We start from the raw sequence: 13,900 nt of genomic DNA, 5'->3' as shown, positions 1-13,900 counted from the left end.
AGAAGGAAAAAGAAGGCTGAGAATGAGGTGAGAAATGTATACGTAGCTACAGACTTTCCTCTTTTTCCTCCCCAGACGCACAAGTGAATTGGGGAGGAAGACTTGAAGGGAATAAAGTAATTTCTGTGTCTTTCTAGGTCTTTGGCTTTCAGCACACTGTTGTCCTTTCCATAATCTACTCAGAGCCAGCTCCATCCAGGCCTGTGATGAATTTTGTAGTTGAACCTAACCCCTTAACATTTTGTTTTCTTCACTTGGCATTGTGTGTGTGTGTGTGTGTGTGTGTGTGTGTGTGTGTGTGTGAGTGACCAAAGCCTATTTTTAAAATGAGGGAAGCAAGCCCAGGACACAGAATGGCAAGTCACTGAACCTCTTCGAGGCCAAAAAGACGTTTGTCAAACATTCCAGGAGGCGCACTGGGCAGCCTCTGATTCACTGGCCTCCCTCGTAGTCTGCAGCTCCTGGCTTGGAGAAGCCGCCAAAGCACTTTATGGGCTATTGCTTTCTATTCCCTTGTGCTGTAAAAGGCAAAAGTTCAGGGGTGAAGCCTTTGCCTTTTTTTTTTTTTTTTTTTACATATTTGTTTCTTAGGTAGCAAATGATATGTGGGCTTAGAACTGAGTTCAGGAACCTTCCTCCTTGAGCCTACTCTTGGGTCTTTGTAGAAGTGACCAAATGTTTTTGCTGGAACAGTCCAGAGGGCTCACCAGTGTACAATGCCCTCAGCAGCATTAACCAAAGGGTTGTATCCAACGTGGATACTCAACCCCTGCCACACCCCATTCCCATGTTGACTGTTTATTTCACCAAGGACACAGTCATTGAATTAAAAGGGTGTTTGGATCTCAGATGCTGTGGAGTTTGTTTTACTCTGTGTTTTCTTTTATACTAAATGATAGCAGTGAAATGTTTCTGGCCACATAGCTACAGAGCATGGTTATATTGATTTCCAAAAACAGAAGAGAAAGCCAATTATTGAAGGAGGGAGGAAAAAAGAAGAGATGAAAACAATGAAAAAGATAAATGTGGGTTTAAAATTAAATTCTGACGCTTGGAAGGAAAAAAAATAGATGTCTCTGCTTTAGTTTTCATGCATTCCTGCTTCAATGGAGAAATCTTCTGTTTGGGTTATTCCTTTCTGTGGGGACTGGCAAAAGTCTAGAGCTGATGAGGTCTTGAGCTTTTTTGAGGCATTTAATGGCAGTCTGCCCTTAACTGGTTTGGCCTCAGAAACTGTATTTTGGATACTCTGCCCCCCTCCTTTTTTTTTTTTTAATTGAACTATTGTTCTCTCCCTAAAATGTTCTGGAATATTATCCCAAGATGTGTTCTATTCATTGCAGATTTACATGTTTTGCCTTCTCGTGCTCTCCTGAGGTCCTCCCCTCTGCTTATCTTTGTCTTCTTTTGCCCCCATTTTCTCGGAATAGCTAGCAAAAGCAGTGGTTTTAAAGAACCTCAACCATCAGTAACATTCATGAGCTGCAAGCTCAGAGAAGGTTAATAGTTCGAAATGAATTGACTAGATGGAGCAGAGTGGCAGGTTGAATCATGGGCACCTCGGTGGACCCAGGATACCTGGCTTCTAGGCCCCTGACCATTTTATGACCTTGACCAAGTCCACTCTTCCTTTGGGTGCTGGTTTCTGTCTTCTGTACAAGGAGGAGCTGTACCAGGTGATCTCTCAGCTTTGATGATCTTGATCATATTCTTAAGCCTTATTTGTTGCTTATCAGATAATTTGGGGGTTATCTCCTTGAGCTCCATCAAGAAAATACTGAGTTTGATGCATACGTGACCACATTTTTATTTTATGGTTTTACTTTTATATTTTTTTGTTTTATATAAGTAATAAATGCACATAGGAAAACTACAAAATGGTACAGAGGAAGAAAAGGAAGATCTCCTCCCATCTCTGACCCTTGTTTTCCTCTCCAGAGGCACCTACCAGTCTCTTGTGTATCCTGCTAGAGAGATTTGCTGTGTATGTATAATTTGCTGTGTATGTATGTATAATATGTGTACATACATACACATGCTGTGTATGTATGTATAATAATAATAAAAAACAGAACTCCCTCATTCTCTGGAATAGTTTTGTAGAATTCCTCTGAATAGAGGGATCATCATCTCCCTTTGGTGGATAGAATTTGTAGTCTTTTGCTATGAGAGACAGTACTGTGGTGAATCTTCTCATACACAATCCTGTTGGTGTGTGTGCTTGACCTTGAAAACAAACTCTTGTCTAAGTTCCCCTCTTGTCCCGTCACTATAGTTAATAACTGGAGATGTGTAGTCTGCATAATCAAATCTAAATTAAGTGGAAGAAAGCAACATCTCCCCCGTTCCTCCCTATTGATGTCTCTGTGAGGTCTGGTGTTTGGAAGACGAGCCAGGGTGTGGTTCTCGAAGAGCTCTCCCAAGTCTTCACCTCCCCCAGATAAGGAGGCAGACGCTAATAAAATCTGCCGAGCAGCCTTTGGTTCTGTGTGGAGTTGAGAAACAGTCCATTGTGAATGAACTCGGGGCAGTCTTTGAACACTGACAGGGCAGTTTTCCCGAATCACTGAAGATGGCCTTGCTCCAATGTCCTATCATTAACTTACCGGACCCCAGTCACTTTTAAAAATTAATAACCTCTGTACTGCCAACCAACAACCTAGCTTTTTTAACCTTCTTTCTCCTAGTCTGGGGATTTCTGATTGGAAATACTCAATTCACAGATTTCTCTTTTTTGTCTATAGCATTTATGGCAGAAAAAAATAGGAGCATACTTTCTCAGAAGTTCAGAAATGACTGTCCCTGGAAATAATCACTGTTCTTCCATCTAAGCTTCCTTCTGGCCTGAAAGAAGTCTTATGGATTAAGCCTTTCCGGATATCTGGACTTTGTCTCACTTTAATCTGTATTTTAAGAGCACTTTCCCCCTGTGATACAGTGTGTGCACAATCCCTGACCCCTTACCCAGGCCTTCTAGTAGAGTTTGTAAAATGCTCTAACAGTTTCTACAATTTCATTCGAGAAATGAAACACTCATTCCCATTATTTTGCATCCATTGTGGCTGTGCTTCTTTTCTCCAACTGAGAACATAAGAAATTGCCAGCTGGTTCCATTCATTCATCCCACGGTTTTACTGCATTTCCCTGTGTGCCAGGAATGGTGCCAGAAGGTGAGATTTCTTTATGGTGAGCTCAGTTTAGAAAGGGAAGCCTGCACCTGATTAGGCAGAGTACTCCACAAGCATCCTTACCTCCCCTTCAGGAGCTCGTTAGCTCCTGTCCTCATCAGCAGACAGTTGTCCATCTTTCCGGACCTTCCTCGAACGCTTCCCGTTTGTAACGCAAACAGCTCTGGGCCCAGGGCCCTGTGTTGATGACCCTGCTGTTTCAGTGGGAACTTGCTTGCTATTGAAGGCAGACCGTGGTTAGCAGGCTGTCCTCAGTTTCAAGCAGCTGTTACTGTTCTTCACTGTAAGGTGTGGCAGAGGGTGGCCAAGGATGGTTGGAAGATCAGGTAGACAGGACATCAGGAGGCCTCCACGTTGACTGGTTCTACCTGCTGCTAACCAGAGCACAGCCCTTTACCTCTCCTAGGTTTCAACCTCTTCTACAAACTAAAGCGATGGACTAGATAATTTCTAAGAATCCTGACAAAGTCGAACACTAGCATTCCACAGCTCCACAGCTCCACATATAAATTCACCTCATTTCTTCACACATTCCTTCCAACAGCCTGTTAATTCCTGTGAGGGCAGGAGCTATTTATCCAACGACAAGCCCAGTGCCTGGCACACGGAAATGCAATAAAGATTTGAGTGGGTTATAAATAAATTTTTTAAAAAAGAATGTTTTTACCCTACCTCTACCCCCATCCGGAGGAAGTTCCTGCCGTGGAATTAATTGTTGCATGAGGAAACCAATTTGTCTCCAGAAAATCTGTGCTGGTATCTTTCAAGTGTGTGTGTGTGTGTGTGTGTGTGTGTGTGTGTGTGTGAGAGAGAGAGGGGTCTGCATATACATTTAATATATGGTTGATTAGGCTACTTTAAAATTCATTTAAGAAAAGTTAGTTATAAAACATGTTTCTATGTGATGTCCATATAGCAAACCAAAGACCTAAAATATTTAACCTTTAGACTTTAAACAAAATATGTCTAGGCACCTGGGTGGCTCAGCTGGTTAAGCATCCGACTCTTGATCTCAGATCAGGTCATGATCTCAACGGCTCATGAGTTTGAGCCCTGCATCAGGCTCTGCACTGACAACATGGAGCTTGCTTGGAATTCTCTCTCTCTCTCTCTCTCTCTCTCTCTCTCTCTCTCTCTCTCTGTCTCTCTCTGCCCCTCCCCTGCTCACTCACACACTCTCTCTCTCAAAATAAATGAATAAACTTAAAGATACCAATAATTTTCTTTTTTAAAGGTAGTGATCCCAAATGTAGCAAAAATCAGGAGTTTTTCCTCAGAAATGAAGTATATAAAACTCTATGTTGTTTTGGTTTCTAATCTAAGAGCAAATAGAAACCAAAAGCATGGTTTTCTTTATTATAGGATATTGCCTAGGCAGAAGTTAAGCACATTTAACTGGTAAATTGTTTTAAGAAAAACTAGCACTTTTTAAAAATAATTTTTTTTTGTATGTGGGAATGCCAATTATAGAATTTATTGAAGGATTTTAAAATTATTTTTTTAATTTTTTTAATGTTTCTTTATTTTTGGGAGAGAGAGTGAGACACAGGGTAGGAGAGGGGGACACAGAATCCAAAGTGGGCTCCAGGCTCTGAGCTGTCTGGACAGAGCCTGATGCAGGGCTCGAACTCACAGATCATGAGATCATAATCTGAGCCAAAGTTGGACGCTCAACCAGCTGAGCCACCCAGGTGCCCCCAGGGGTACCCTTTACGAACAAAGCATCAGTGGTGTCCTGCTTCTGTGTAGGTCCCTAGTCTAGGCGCTTTGTTTTACGTCTTTGCTTGTGAATAACTCATCCATCCTAGATAATATTGTCCACCATTATGTATCTGTAATCTCATGTCCTTCCTAGCTCTGCTGTAAGCATGGAGGTTGTCTGAGAAAGTGCACACACACCCAGATGTCCTACTGAAAATTAAATCATATGTTGTGGTAACCTTTTGTGGAATTTACTTTTGACCACTATGTTCTTAAAGGCTTAAAATATGCTCTAGACACGGGGAAGGTGTGAAATAATTTTTAACAGGGCACAAATGCTGAGTTAATTGAGTCAGGAGTAGGGCCAGTATCTGAGCCTCCATGAATTGAATTAAGGTAGTAATTACTTAAACATTAATGATTAACAAGAAAGTACTTTGGAAGGAATCTCAGGAATCTATACTTCAAAGCACAGAGCATTCTGATGGGCTCTTTTTGATAAGGTATTATAGGCCCTGTTCATTAATCTCCTGCACGTTCTCTCTTATAGTGATGAATCACCAGCACCAACAGCAAATGGCATCCACTACCCTGAGCCAGCAGAACCACCCTACTCAGAATCCACCAGCAGGGCTCATGAGCATGCCCAATGCATTGACCACTCAACAGCAGCAGCAGCAGAAACTTCGGCTTCAGAGGATCCAGATGGAGAGAGAGAGGATTAGAATGCGCCAAGAGGAGCTCATGAGGCAGGTATGGCCTTCTGTGGTGCCTGCTGGAGGCTCCGTGATCTTTGGTGCCAAGGCTGGAGGGTAGGTGGCTTCTAGCCTTCAGGGTAAATCTTTCTCTAGAAGCATTAAAGGCCCAAACCCTACTCTAAACCGTATGAGTAGAACCCAGTTTTTCCTCCCAGCATCTACCTGCATTGTCTTTGTAGCCAAACATATGAGTACAAGGACTAGAGGTGTTAGCATGCTGCCTTTGAGTTCTACTGCTAATCGTTAGAAGGAAAGGAAGACTGTGTTCCAATTATCTATTGCTGTGTAACATATTATCCCAAAACACAGTGGCTTAACAATAGCCATGTTGTTATATCCACAATTTTGTAGGTCAGGAATCTGAGCAGATCTCAGCATGTAGAATTCTGCTGTACATAGTGTTGACAAAGGCCGCCTAGTGCTATTCAACTGGTGGGGGGTTGGTCTGGAGGGTCGGTCCAAGATGGCTTTACTCAAGTGCATCGCATCATGATGAAGATAGCTGGAAGACTGGGCTTGGTTGGGACTAAAACCTGGAGCATCTAAATATGGCATCTCTAGCTAGCAAGGCAGTCTGACTAGTAGGACATATTGCATAGCAGCGTGGGTCTCCCAAAGAGAATGTTCCAAGAAACAAGAAGTAAAGCTGCCAACGTCTTACGGTCTGGTTCTGAAAACTGTCACCAAGTCACTTCTGCCATATGCTCTTGGTCAGAGAAATCACAGATTTGCCCTAGATTAAAGCAGATAGTAGAAGGGGATGTTCCATGGACAAAATGACAAAGAATTTGCAACCGTCTTTGGTTTACCATGGAGCATAAAAAAGAATTAGGGAAAATTGAGGGAGAATGAGAAGGAAAATGTTTGCATATGGGCTCTGATAGAGTGGGTATTGATCAGGCACCTTTGTGCCATACTCCATTCATTCATTCTTCATTCATTCAGTCAGTCACTCGGTCAGCGGATAGAATGTTGCTGTGTATTCTCTACGGGTCAGGGTCAATGCAGCATTTCAGAAAATGAATAAAAGACAATCTCTGAAGGAACCCACAGTTTTCTGCCTCCTTGGTTGCTTGGTCTGTGCAAGAACAGAATTATTTCTTCTGTGTTGCTAAACTAATGTAGCCTATGTTTTTAGGTCTCTTAAATCTTGCTGGCTACATTTTAGGGAAGAAAACTTCCGTTTATTGTTCTAATTCTTCAGACTTTCCTTTTTGACTCACATGAAGCAAGATACATGGGTGGCTTCCTTTCACTCGTTTCAGGAAGTGAGTAGTTTTAAGTGTTCCAGAGAGCTTTCTTGCAAGTGTTGTGGGGATATCATGGTAAACACAACTTTTTCTTTTAGTTACATCTCAGACTTTAAAAAATATACATTGACATCTATAAATGATTAATGTATTTCTCATGAAATAAATTCGAAGATGAAAGTATGTATACTGTGTGAAGTTTTAAAAACATGGTGAATTAAAATAATTCTTTAGACACGGCCTTTGAAAATGAGGGCAATGAATATAAATTGTGCTTTGTTCTTCAGTAGAACTATCCTCTGAATTTGAGGAATACAACTTCATAATATAACTACAGTTGTGCCTCTTTCCCTGAGGATTTACGTCTGAATTTTCATGGTTATTTCAGGGTAACAGTTGTTTATACTGTTTTTAGATAGACAGTATCATGTTTCTTAGCAGGAAGTAATTGTATTATTTTTTTGTCTTAGGATAATAATTCCATTTGGGATATTTTTTTCTGTTTTGTAATATAGACCAAATTAAACAGTATTATAGTAGCATTTATAAGCTTTCTCTTAGTTTTACATTTAAATAAGCTTTAGTGAGTTTTTTTTCTTACACAAAGCTATCACCATTCTGCAAAGAACTGCTTGCTTCTCCGTTTCTGCCGCTTTCTGTGTTTCTCTTTCTCTTGCCCCACCTCTTTCTTTCCCACAGAAAGTATTTCTGCAAAGGGGTGGGGAAGAGTGCCCCAAATTGTTTCCTTTATTCCAACCATAGGTGCCTTTGAACCAGAATGTAGTATTGATGGTTCGTATTACAGAAATGCCAACCAAGTTCATTAAATACTGATCCCTTGAGGCTGTGGGACTAGGAGCATTTTGCTGCATCATATTGTGCAATTCTCCTGTACAGCACAGTGGGGAGAAACGTCCAGATTTGCTCATGGAGGCTCACATAGTTCACACTGTGTGTGTGTGTGTGTGTGTGTGTGTGTGTGTGTGTGTGTGTTGTAGTTAGGAGGAGGAAAGGAGATGGAATGGATGGTTCTGATGTCTTTTTATTTTTATTATGGAATACAGGAAAAAAGGCCTAAAGAAACTTTTTAATTGTGGAAGGTCTCCCCACTCCCATTCAGAGGCAGCCTGCTACTCAGTGTCAAAGATACTATTTAAGGCCATACAATAAAGTGCTGGAGTGTTCTCTGATAGTTTTCTGGGGCACTTGCCAAGATGGCTGATTGTTCAGGTGTGGATTATGTCTATCATCTTGGTGGGTTTTCTTTACTCCTTCTCCTCCTCTTCCTTCTTTTTTTTTTTTTTTGGTGATTTTTCTGCCTCACTATTTGCACTTAGGCCAGGGCAAGGACAGGGAATGGACTGTCAATAGAGGTGATACTTGGCTCACCTGTTTGGCTGCCTTTTAGAATTTGGTAGAAAACAGGAATAAGGATAGAGGAAATGGTGGTCCTGATGAGGGCTGAAGATTATCTGTAGACTTCCAGTTGTTCATCCTGTCCCGCTGCCGTGCCCTTGGTAGTCAACAACTGTCTGAATAGTCTTTGCTCCCTGGGCAGTTTGTAATGAGCGTGGCTCTCCTCTTGCTTCCCCAAGGGCACTAGCTGTACAGGCTGACTTCTTGGGGGCCTTGCGTTGCAGGCAGCCTTGACCTACCTGCATTCATCACGAGAGAATTTCCAAGAGAGAGGCCCCTTTCCTCTTTCTTCTTTCCTTTTTCTTTCTTTCTTTTACATTTTTTTTAACATTTATTTAATTTTGAGTGACGAAGTGTGAGCGTGCATGAGTGGGGGAGGGGCAGGCACAGAGACGGAGACACAGAATCTGAAGCAGGCTCCAGGCTCTGAGCTGTCAGCACAGAGCCTAACATGGGACTTGAACCCATGAACTGTGAGTTCATGACTTGAGCCGAAGTCATATGTTCAACCAACGGAACCACCCCAGTGCCCCAGGAATCTTCTAAAGTAGGAGAGTTTTATTAAAAATGGCCCCTACAATTTGCCTTGGCTGCTATAGCAACAGTTGAACTTCTTGTATCCATAACTGATGAGTTATCATGGAATGTTGGCAGGTGCTCCAAGCTAAGGGGTGCCCCAAACAAGCACAGGGAAATCCCAGCCAGGTCTGTGGCACACAGTCATAGTAGGAAAGTGCATGTTACCCTGCTTTCAACAGGCATCTATCACACACATTGTGGAGAGTGAATTTTTGTGAAAGACATTCTCTCTTGTCCATGATCGTGAGAGTTTTATTTTGCGAAGTTTCCCAAACACGAAGAGGCAGCTTCAAGTTGATGAGCAAAATGGCAACTCTAGAAAAGAAAGCAATCTCAGTTGAAGGTGTGCTTCCCAGTATCTTCCTATTGTTAAAAAATAAATTTGAATTCAGTTTGTGACATTTTTTTTCTTTTTAATGAGAAAAATATAATGTTTTTAATTTATTAAAGATATAATTGACTAGGGTTTTTTTTCTGATTGAGATGAAAGAAAGCATGCGTGTCCAAAAAAGAACATACACTGTATGACTCCATTTATATGACATTCTGGACAAAGGCAACTATAGGAACAGAGAATGGAGGTGGTTGCCAGGGTTGGGGGTTGGGGGGCTGCCTGCAAAGGGGCAACACCAGGGAATTTTGGAGCTGGTGGCACAGTTCTGTAGCTTGATTGCGGTAGCTATTTCACAACCCCATGGATTTGTCAAAACTCAGAAATGTACACCACAGGGCCCCTGGGTGGATCAGTTGTTAAGCATCTGACTGCAGCTCAGGTCATGATCTCACAGTTCGTGAGTTTGAGTCCCACATCCGGTGATCTCGAGCCCAGCTTTGGGTGAGTTTGTGCCCCGCTTCAGGTGAGCACGAGCCCCGCTTCGGGTAAAACACGAACCCCACTTCTGGTGAGCCCTGCTTCTCTCTCTCTCTCTCTGTCCCTTGCTTACTTGCACCCTCCTCTCTCTCTCAAAAATAAATAAATAAATAAAATAAATAAAAAATAAAAAAAGAAGTGCCTACCACAGAGTGAATTTTACTATATATAAATTAAAATAATAATAAAGTAAAATCATCATACAAGAAAGACAAAACACATTCATTGTAAAACAATGTTTAAAATACTCAACAAAAAGAACATAAGAATCACTCATACTCTTACTTTGAGAGGGTGGCTGTGAAGATGCTGGTGATTTCTCTCCAGTCTTTGTATGTATCTGTGTGTATGCTGTGTTTTTTTAAAACAAAATTGGTAGCATGTCATACTCCCATTTTGTTATCTCTTCTTCTTAATATATCGGGAAGTCATTTATTTATTGTGTATCAGCCATGGAAGTTGTACCGTGACTTTGGTTGTATGTATTGTAAGCTGCCTGGGATCCTTTCCACAACGGGGCTGGACATAATTTTCAAAATACCGTGAACCACACATGCCCACAATAACTGTAGAATATTCTGTTACAGCTTAAAAATCACAGTAGTTGCTCAGTATCATAAAGGGCATGTTTGCAACTTTACCCAATGAAATGGAAAATTTTGGTAACTGGTAAGAAATTGAGAAACAGGCCTCTCAGTCACTATTTACTCATCGAGAAGAACAATCCCTTGACATGAAAACAGAGTCATGACTTTATCTAAGCAGAGTATTTCTTTTCATGTGTATTATTCTTTTAAATATGAAGCTGGGGGGGGGGGCCTTCTGCCTTGAAGATTTTAACCTCAAGGGCTTCCTGTCAGCCCCCTGGAAGATTCTTAAGTGGAGAAGCCTTCGCTCCCCCTTGTCCGTTCTCAGGGCCTGCCTTGTTGAGAAACCATTATTATTCCTAGACGAATTCAGCTGTGCTTTTACCCTTGTCTCTCTCATAATTGGAGCTCCGTGGACGGGAGAATGTAGCTTGTCAAACAAAACTGCTGACTAAGCCTGGCCTCTGGTTGCCAGGGCAACGGAGATGGGGACAGAGGGTTTGGGCGGGAGGCCTCTTTTGGAATTCTTCTGGCAGGTCTCACAGATTTCTGTTAGGCCTGACAGCCACTACGGGGTCTGGCTGGCCAGCTGGCCGGCCTCGAGCAGCCATTCCTGACTGTGGGCCCAGGAGGGACACACCCGGCCCTGAGCAGCATTGCTCTGAGAGAAGGATCTGAAGTCTGGTTTTTGTCATGTGAAGAATAGCTATTTAGAGAGGTTAAAAAGTGTCATATGATGGCAGGTCGTGAAGCATAAATGGTGGCTGTTTCATAAAGAGTCTTTCCTTCAGAAGGTATAATTTAACTTTTCGAAAAGCATTTCATAGAATTAGGTTTCAGGGTCGACTGTTGTCCAACCAATATGTAAATCTACCTATGATAGCCGAGCTACTTAAGTTCATTCATTCATTTGTTCAACAAACGCTCCAGGTACTATGCACGGCAGTGAGCACACAGACGTGGTCCCTCCTTTCTAGAGAGCTTCAGTTCTAACTTCTGTCAGTGTTTTCGTTTGTCTACACGTCCCAGCAAACACTCCGTTTTCTAAAATGTCTCGGTGCTCCTATGTTGTTGAGAAATAATATCAATTCTTTTTACAAGGACCCTTTTTAAAAAACGGTATAAACTGAACACATGTTTAAAATAGAGGGTCACCAAGCTTGCACAAAGGAAAAACCCAGCTTCATACTTCTGATCTTAATAAGATCACCAGGGTATGAAGAAATAGACCACTTCAAAATCCATTCAGCAGTTGTTGTTTGTTTTTTTTTTTCTTAGTGAAGAGAGAATATCCAAATTGTAATGCTTTCCTTAATATGATTCTAAGGAGCAACAGAGATTATAGAATAACACAAGATCGTTGTATACATACTGAATGGAAAGATCAGCAAACAGGCCATGGTAATCATTATGGACTCAACAAATGTTTTCCCCAAAGTGTGAGAGTTTTGACTGTTCTTTCATAGCGGCAGTCTGGCAGCTGAGAATGTATGATGAGGTATTTGAAAAAGGGAGGCTCCAGGAAATGTGACAATGAATTTCTAGAATCTCTTGGCATAGAGTTAAAAAGAAATTTACATTGGGAAAATTTTTTTTTCCTCTAAAGAAGGTAAATAATTCAGCATTCTCCCTCAAGTCCCTTAGGGTTTTGGCAGAGACAGCAACTCTTCTGTACCAGAGTAACTATTTTAATGTTAGGATTTCAAAATATTGTCTTTATTTTATTTTATATTTTCATTTGTTTCTACTCACCCCACCCTTTATAATTAAAACAAGCCAATCTTCCAGTTTTGTAGAATCCCTGGCCACACACGCTAGAATCAAACAGAGTGCCCTCAGAAGGGGTTATTGTCATTTGTTTCTCTTTGAAGTACATTCCAGTGAGGGAAGGAGCTGGCTGGCTGCAGGCATGCCCTCATCCAAGGATGGACAGGGCTGCAGGATGCTTTCAACTGCTGTTTACTTTCTCACCTCCTCTGTTGATTTATTCCACAGGCAAGCTGTAGGCCAGTGGGGAGCTGGAAGGGAAGGAGCTTTGAGGTTTGCTTCCCGGGACATCTTCAACTTACAAATCAGCATTTGTCTTTCACATCCCTCACTCTGTTTTACACCCACCCCCTTCCCCAGCTGCTAGGAAAGGAGTTTGTTGTTGTTGTTGTTGTTGTTGTTGTGTGTGTGTTGTTTTTTTTTAACCCACATATAATTATTCGTTTCAGGGACCTGGATGAACAACCACAAACTCTGAAAGAGATTCTCAGGACTTTATTTTGCAACAGTCTTTCCACCCCCAGCTTGGATAGAGAAAAATAAAGTTGTGGTAGAGAAGGGTAGGGGTGGGGTTACTAAGGGCAGCTTTCCAGATCTTTCTGAAACTGGCCTTTAAAATCTGAACTTACAACTTGATGTGTTGTGAATTCCCAGGACACTAGCTCCACCCATATACGTTGAAAAGGAGCATAAAATATGTCCAGTTCAATCTTTTTCCCAGTTGAGGGAGGGAAACTGTGTTCAGGACAGTTAAACAAGCTGTTTCATCCAGTCCTCCTCTAAGCTGCCTAAAGGAAGGGGGTTGGTATTTCCATTTTTTAGCTGGGGAAATAGGCTCAGAGAAATGAAATAACTTGCCTACATCCCACAGCCGGTAGGTGAAAGAGCTAAAACGTTGAGGTCTCCTGACCTCAACCTTTGGTTTTTCTTTCTCTGCCACACACTGTCAGTGTGGTGGCTACAAAAACAGACTCTGGAGATACATCTTGGGAAGGTTGCTTAACTTCTCCAAGCCTCAGTTTTCTCATCTGTAAAATGGAGACAGTTGAGTTGTCATGAGGATGAAATGCTAAAGTGCCCAGAACAGAGCTCCACACATAGTAAGTGATATGTAAGAGTTAGCCAACATCTCTGCCTCCTCAAACCTGTAACACTATCAGTAACTTATTCTGTTGACTGCCTCAGTGGGCCAGGTTCTTTATAAATGTGCTTTTAAATCTTTTTAACAGCCCTGCAAGATGACTCTTTTATAAGCAGTCTTTTTTTTCCCCCCAGATGAATAAACTATCAAGAAAGATTAAGAATTTAGCCCAAGATGTTATAGGTAGGGAGTAGCCAAGCTGGGATTTGAACTGCAGTCTTTCCAATTCCAAGGACACTTTCTCTCTTGTGCCAAGCTCTGGACATGTCTGATAGCATTTAATCCTCATCAACTGCTTGAGAATTCCAGTGGCTAGTAGCCCAGAGAATTGAGAAGAGCCAATCCCACCACTCAACAAGACTATTAACTGGAAAGCCCTTCATCAGATCTGCGTCAAATCTGTGGTGGAAGGAATCTTCCTTCTTCCACGTGATAGTCCATGATAGTTTGAGAGCCTTGCTTCTTCGTAAGTCATGAGACCCAGACCCCTTCCAGCCTGAGTTTTCTCCTCAGGTCACTCTTTGCAAAGTGTAGAACAGAGACCTGGATGTAGCCTTGCATGTGGAGGTTGACTGGAGGTAGGAAGGTCTTTTGGAATATCTAGAGAAGCAGTGCTGATCTGCTACTTGAAATGGAAAGGAG

At 41.8% G+C, this 13,900-nt stretch overlaps 1 protein-coding gene across 1 annotated transcript in view; it reads left to right on the top strand.

Moving 5' to 3' along the window:
• The window catches only part of WWTR1 (WW domain containing transcription regulator 1), a 136,098-nt gene that overhangs the window by 104,848 nt on the left and 17,350 nt on the right, over nucleotides 1-13,900 (top strand). The window contains exon 4 of the mRNA XM_058730192.1: nucleotides 5,440-5,642. Within this exon, the coding sequence (XP_058586175.1) occupies nucleotides 5,440-5,642 (203 nt within the window). The remainder of the gene's footprint in view (nucleotides 1-5,439; nucleotides 5,643-13,900) is intronic.

This window comes from Neofelis nebulosa, chromosome 5 (assembly GCF_028018385.1).
Source record: "Neofelis nebulosa isolate mNeoNeb1 chromosome 5, mNeoNeb1.pri, whole genome shotgun sequence".
Lineage (NCBI taxonomy): Eukaryota > Metazoa > Chordata > Mammalia > Carnivora > Felidae > Neofelis > Neofelis nebulosa.
The sequence above is the reverse complement of the archived record's forward strand: the minus strand, read 5'-3'. Positions and strand labels throughout refer to the sequence as shown.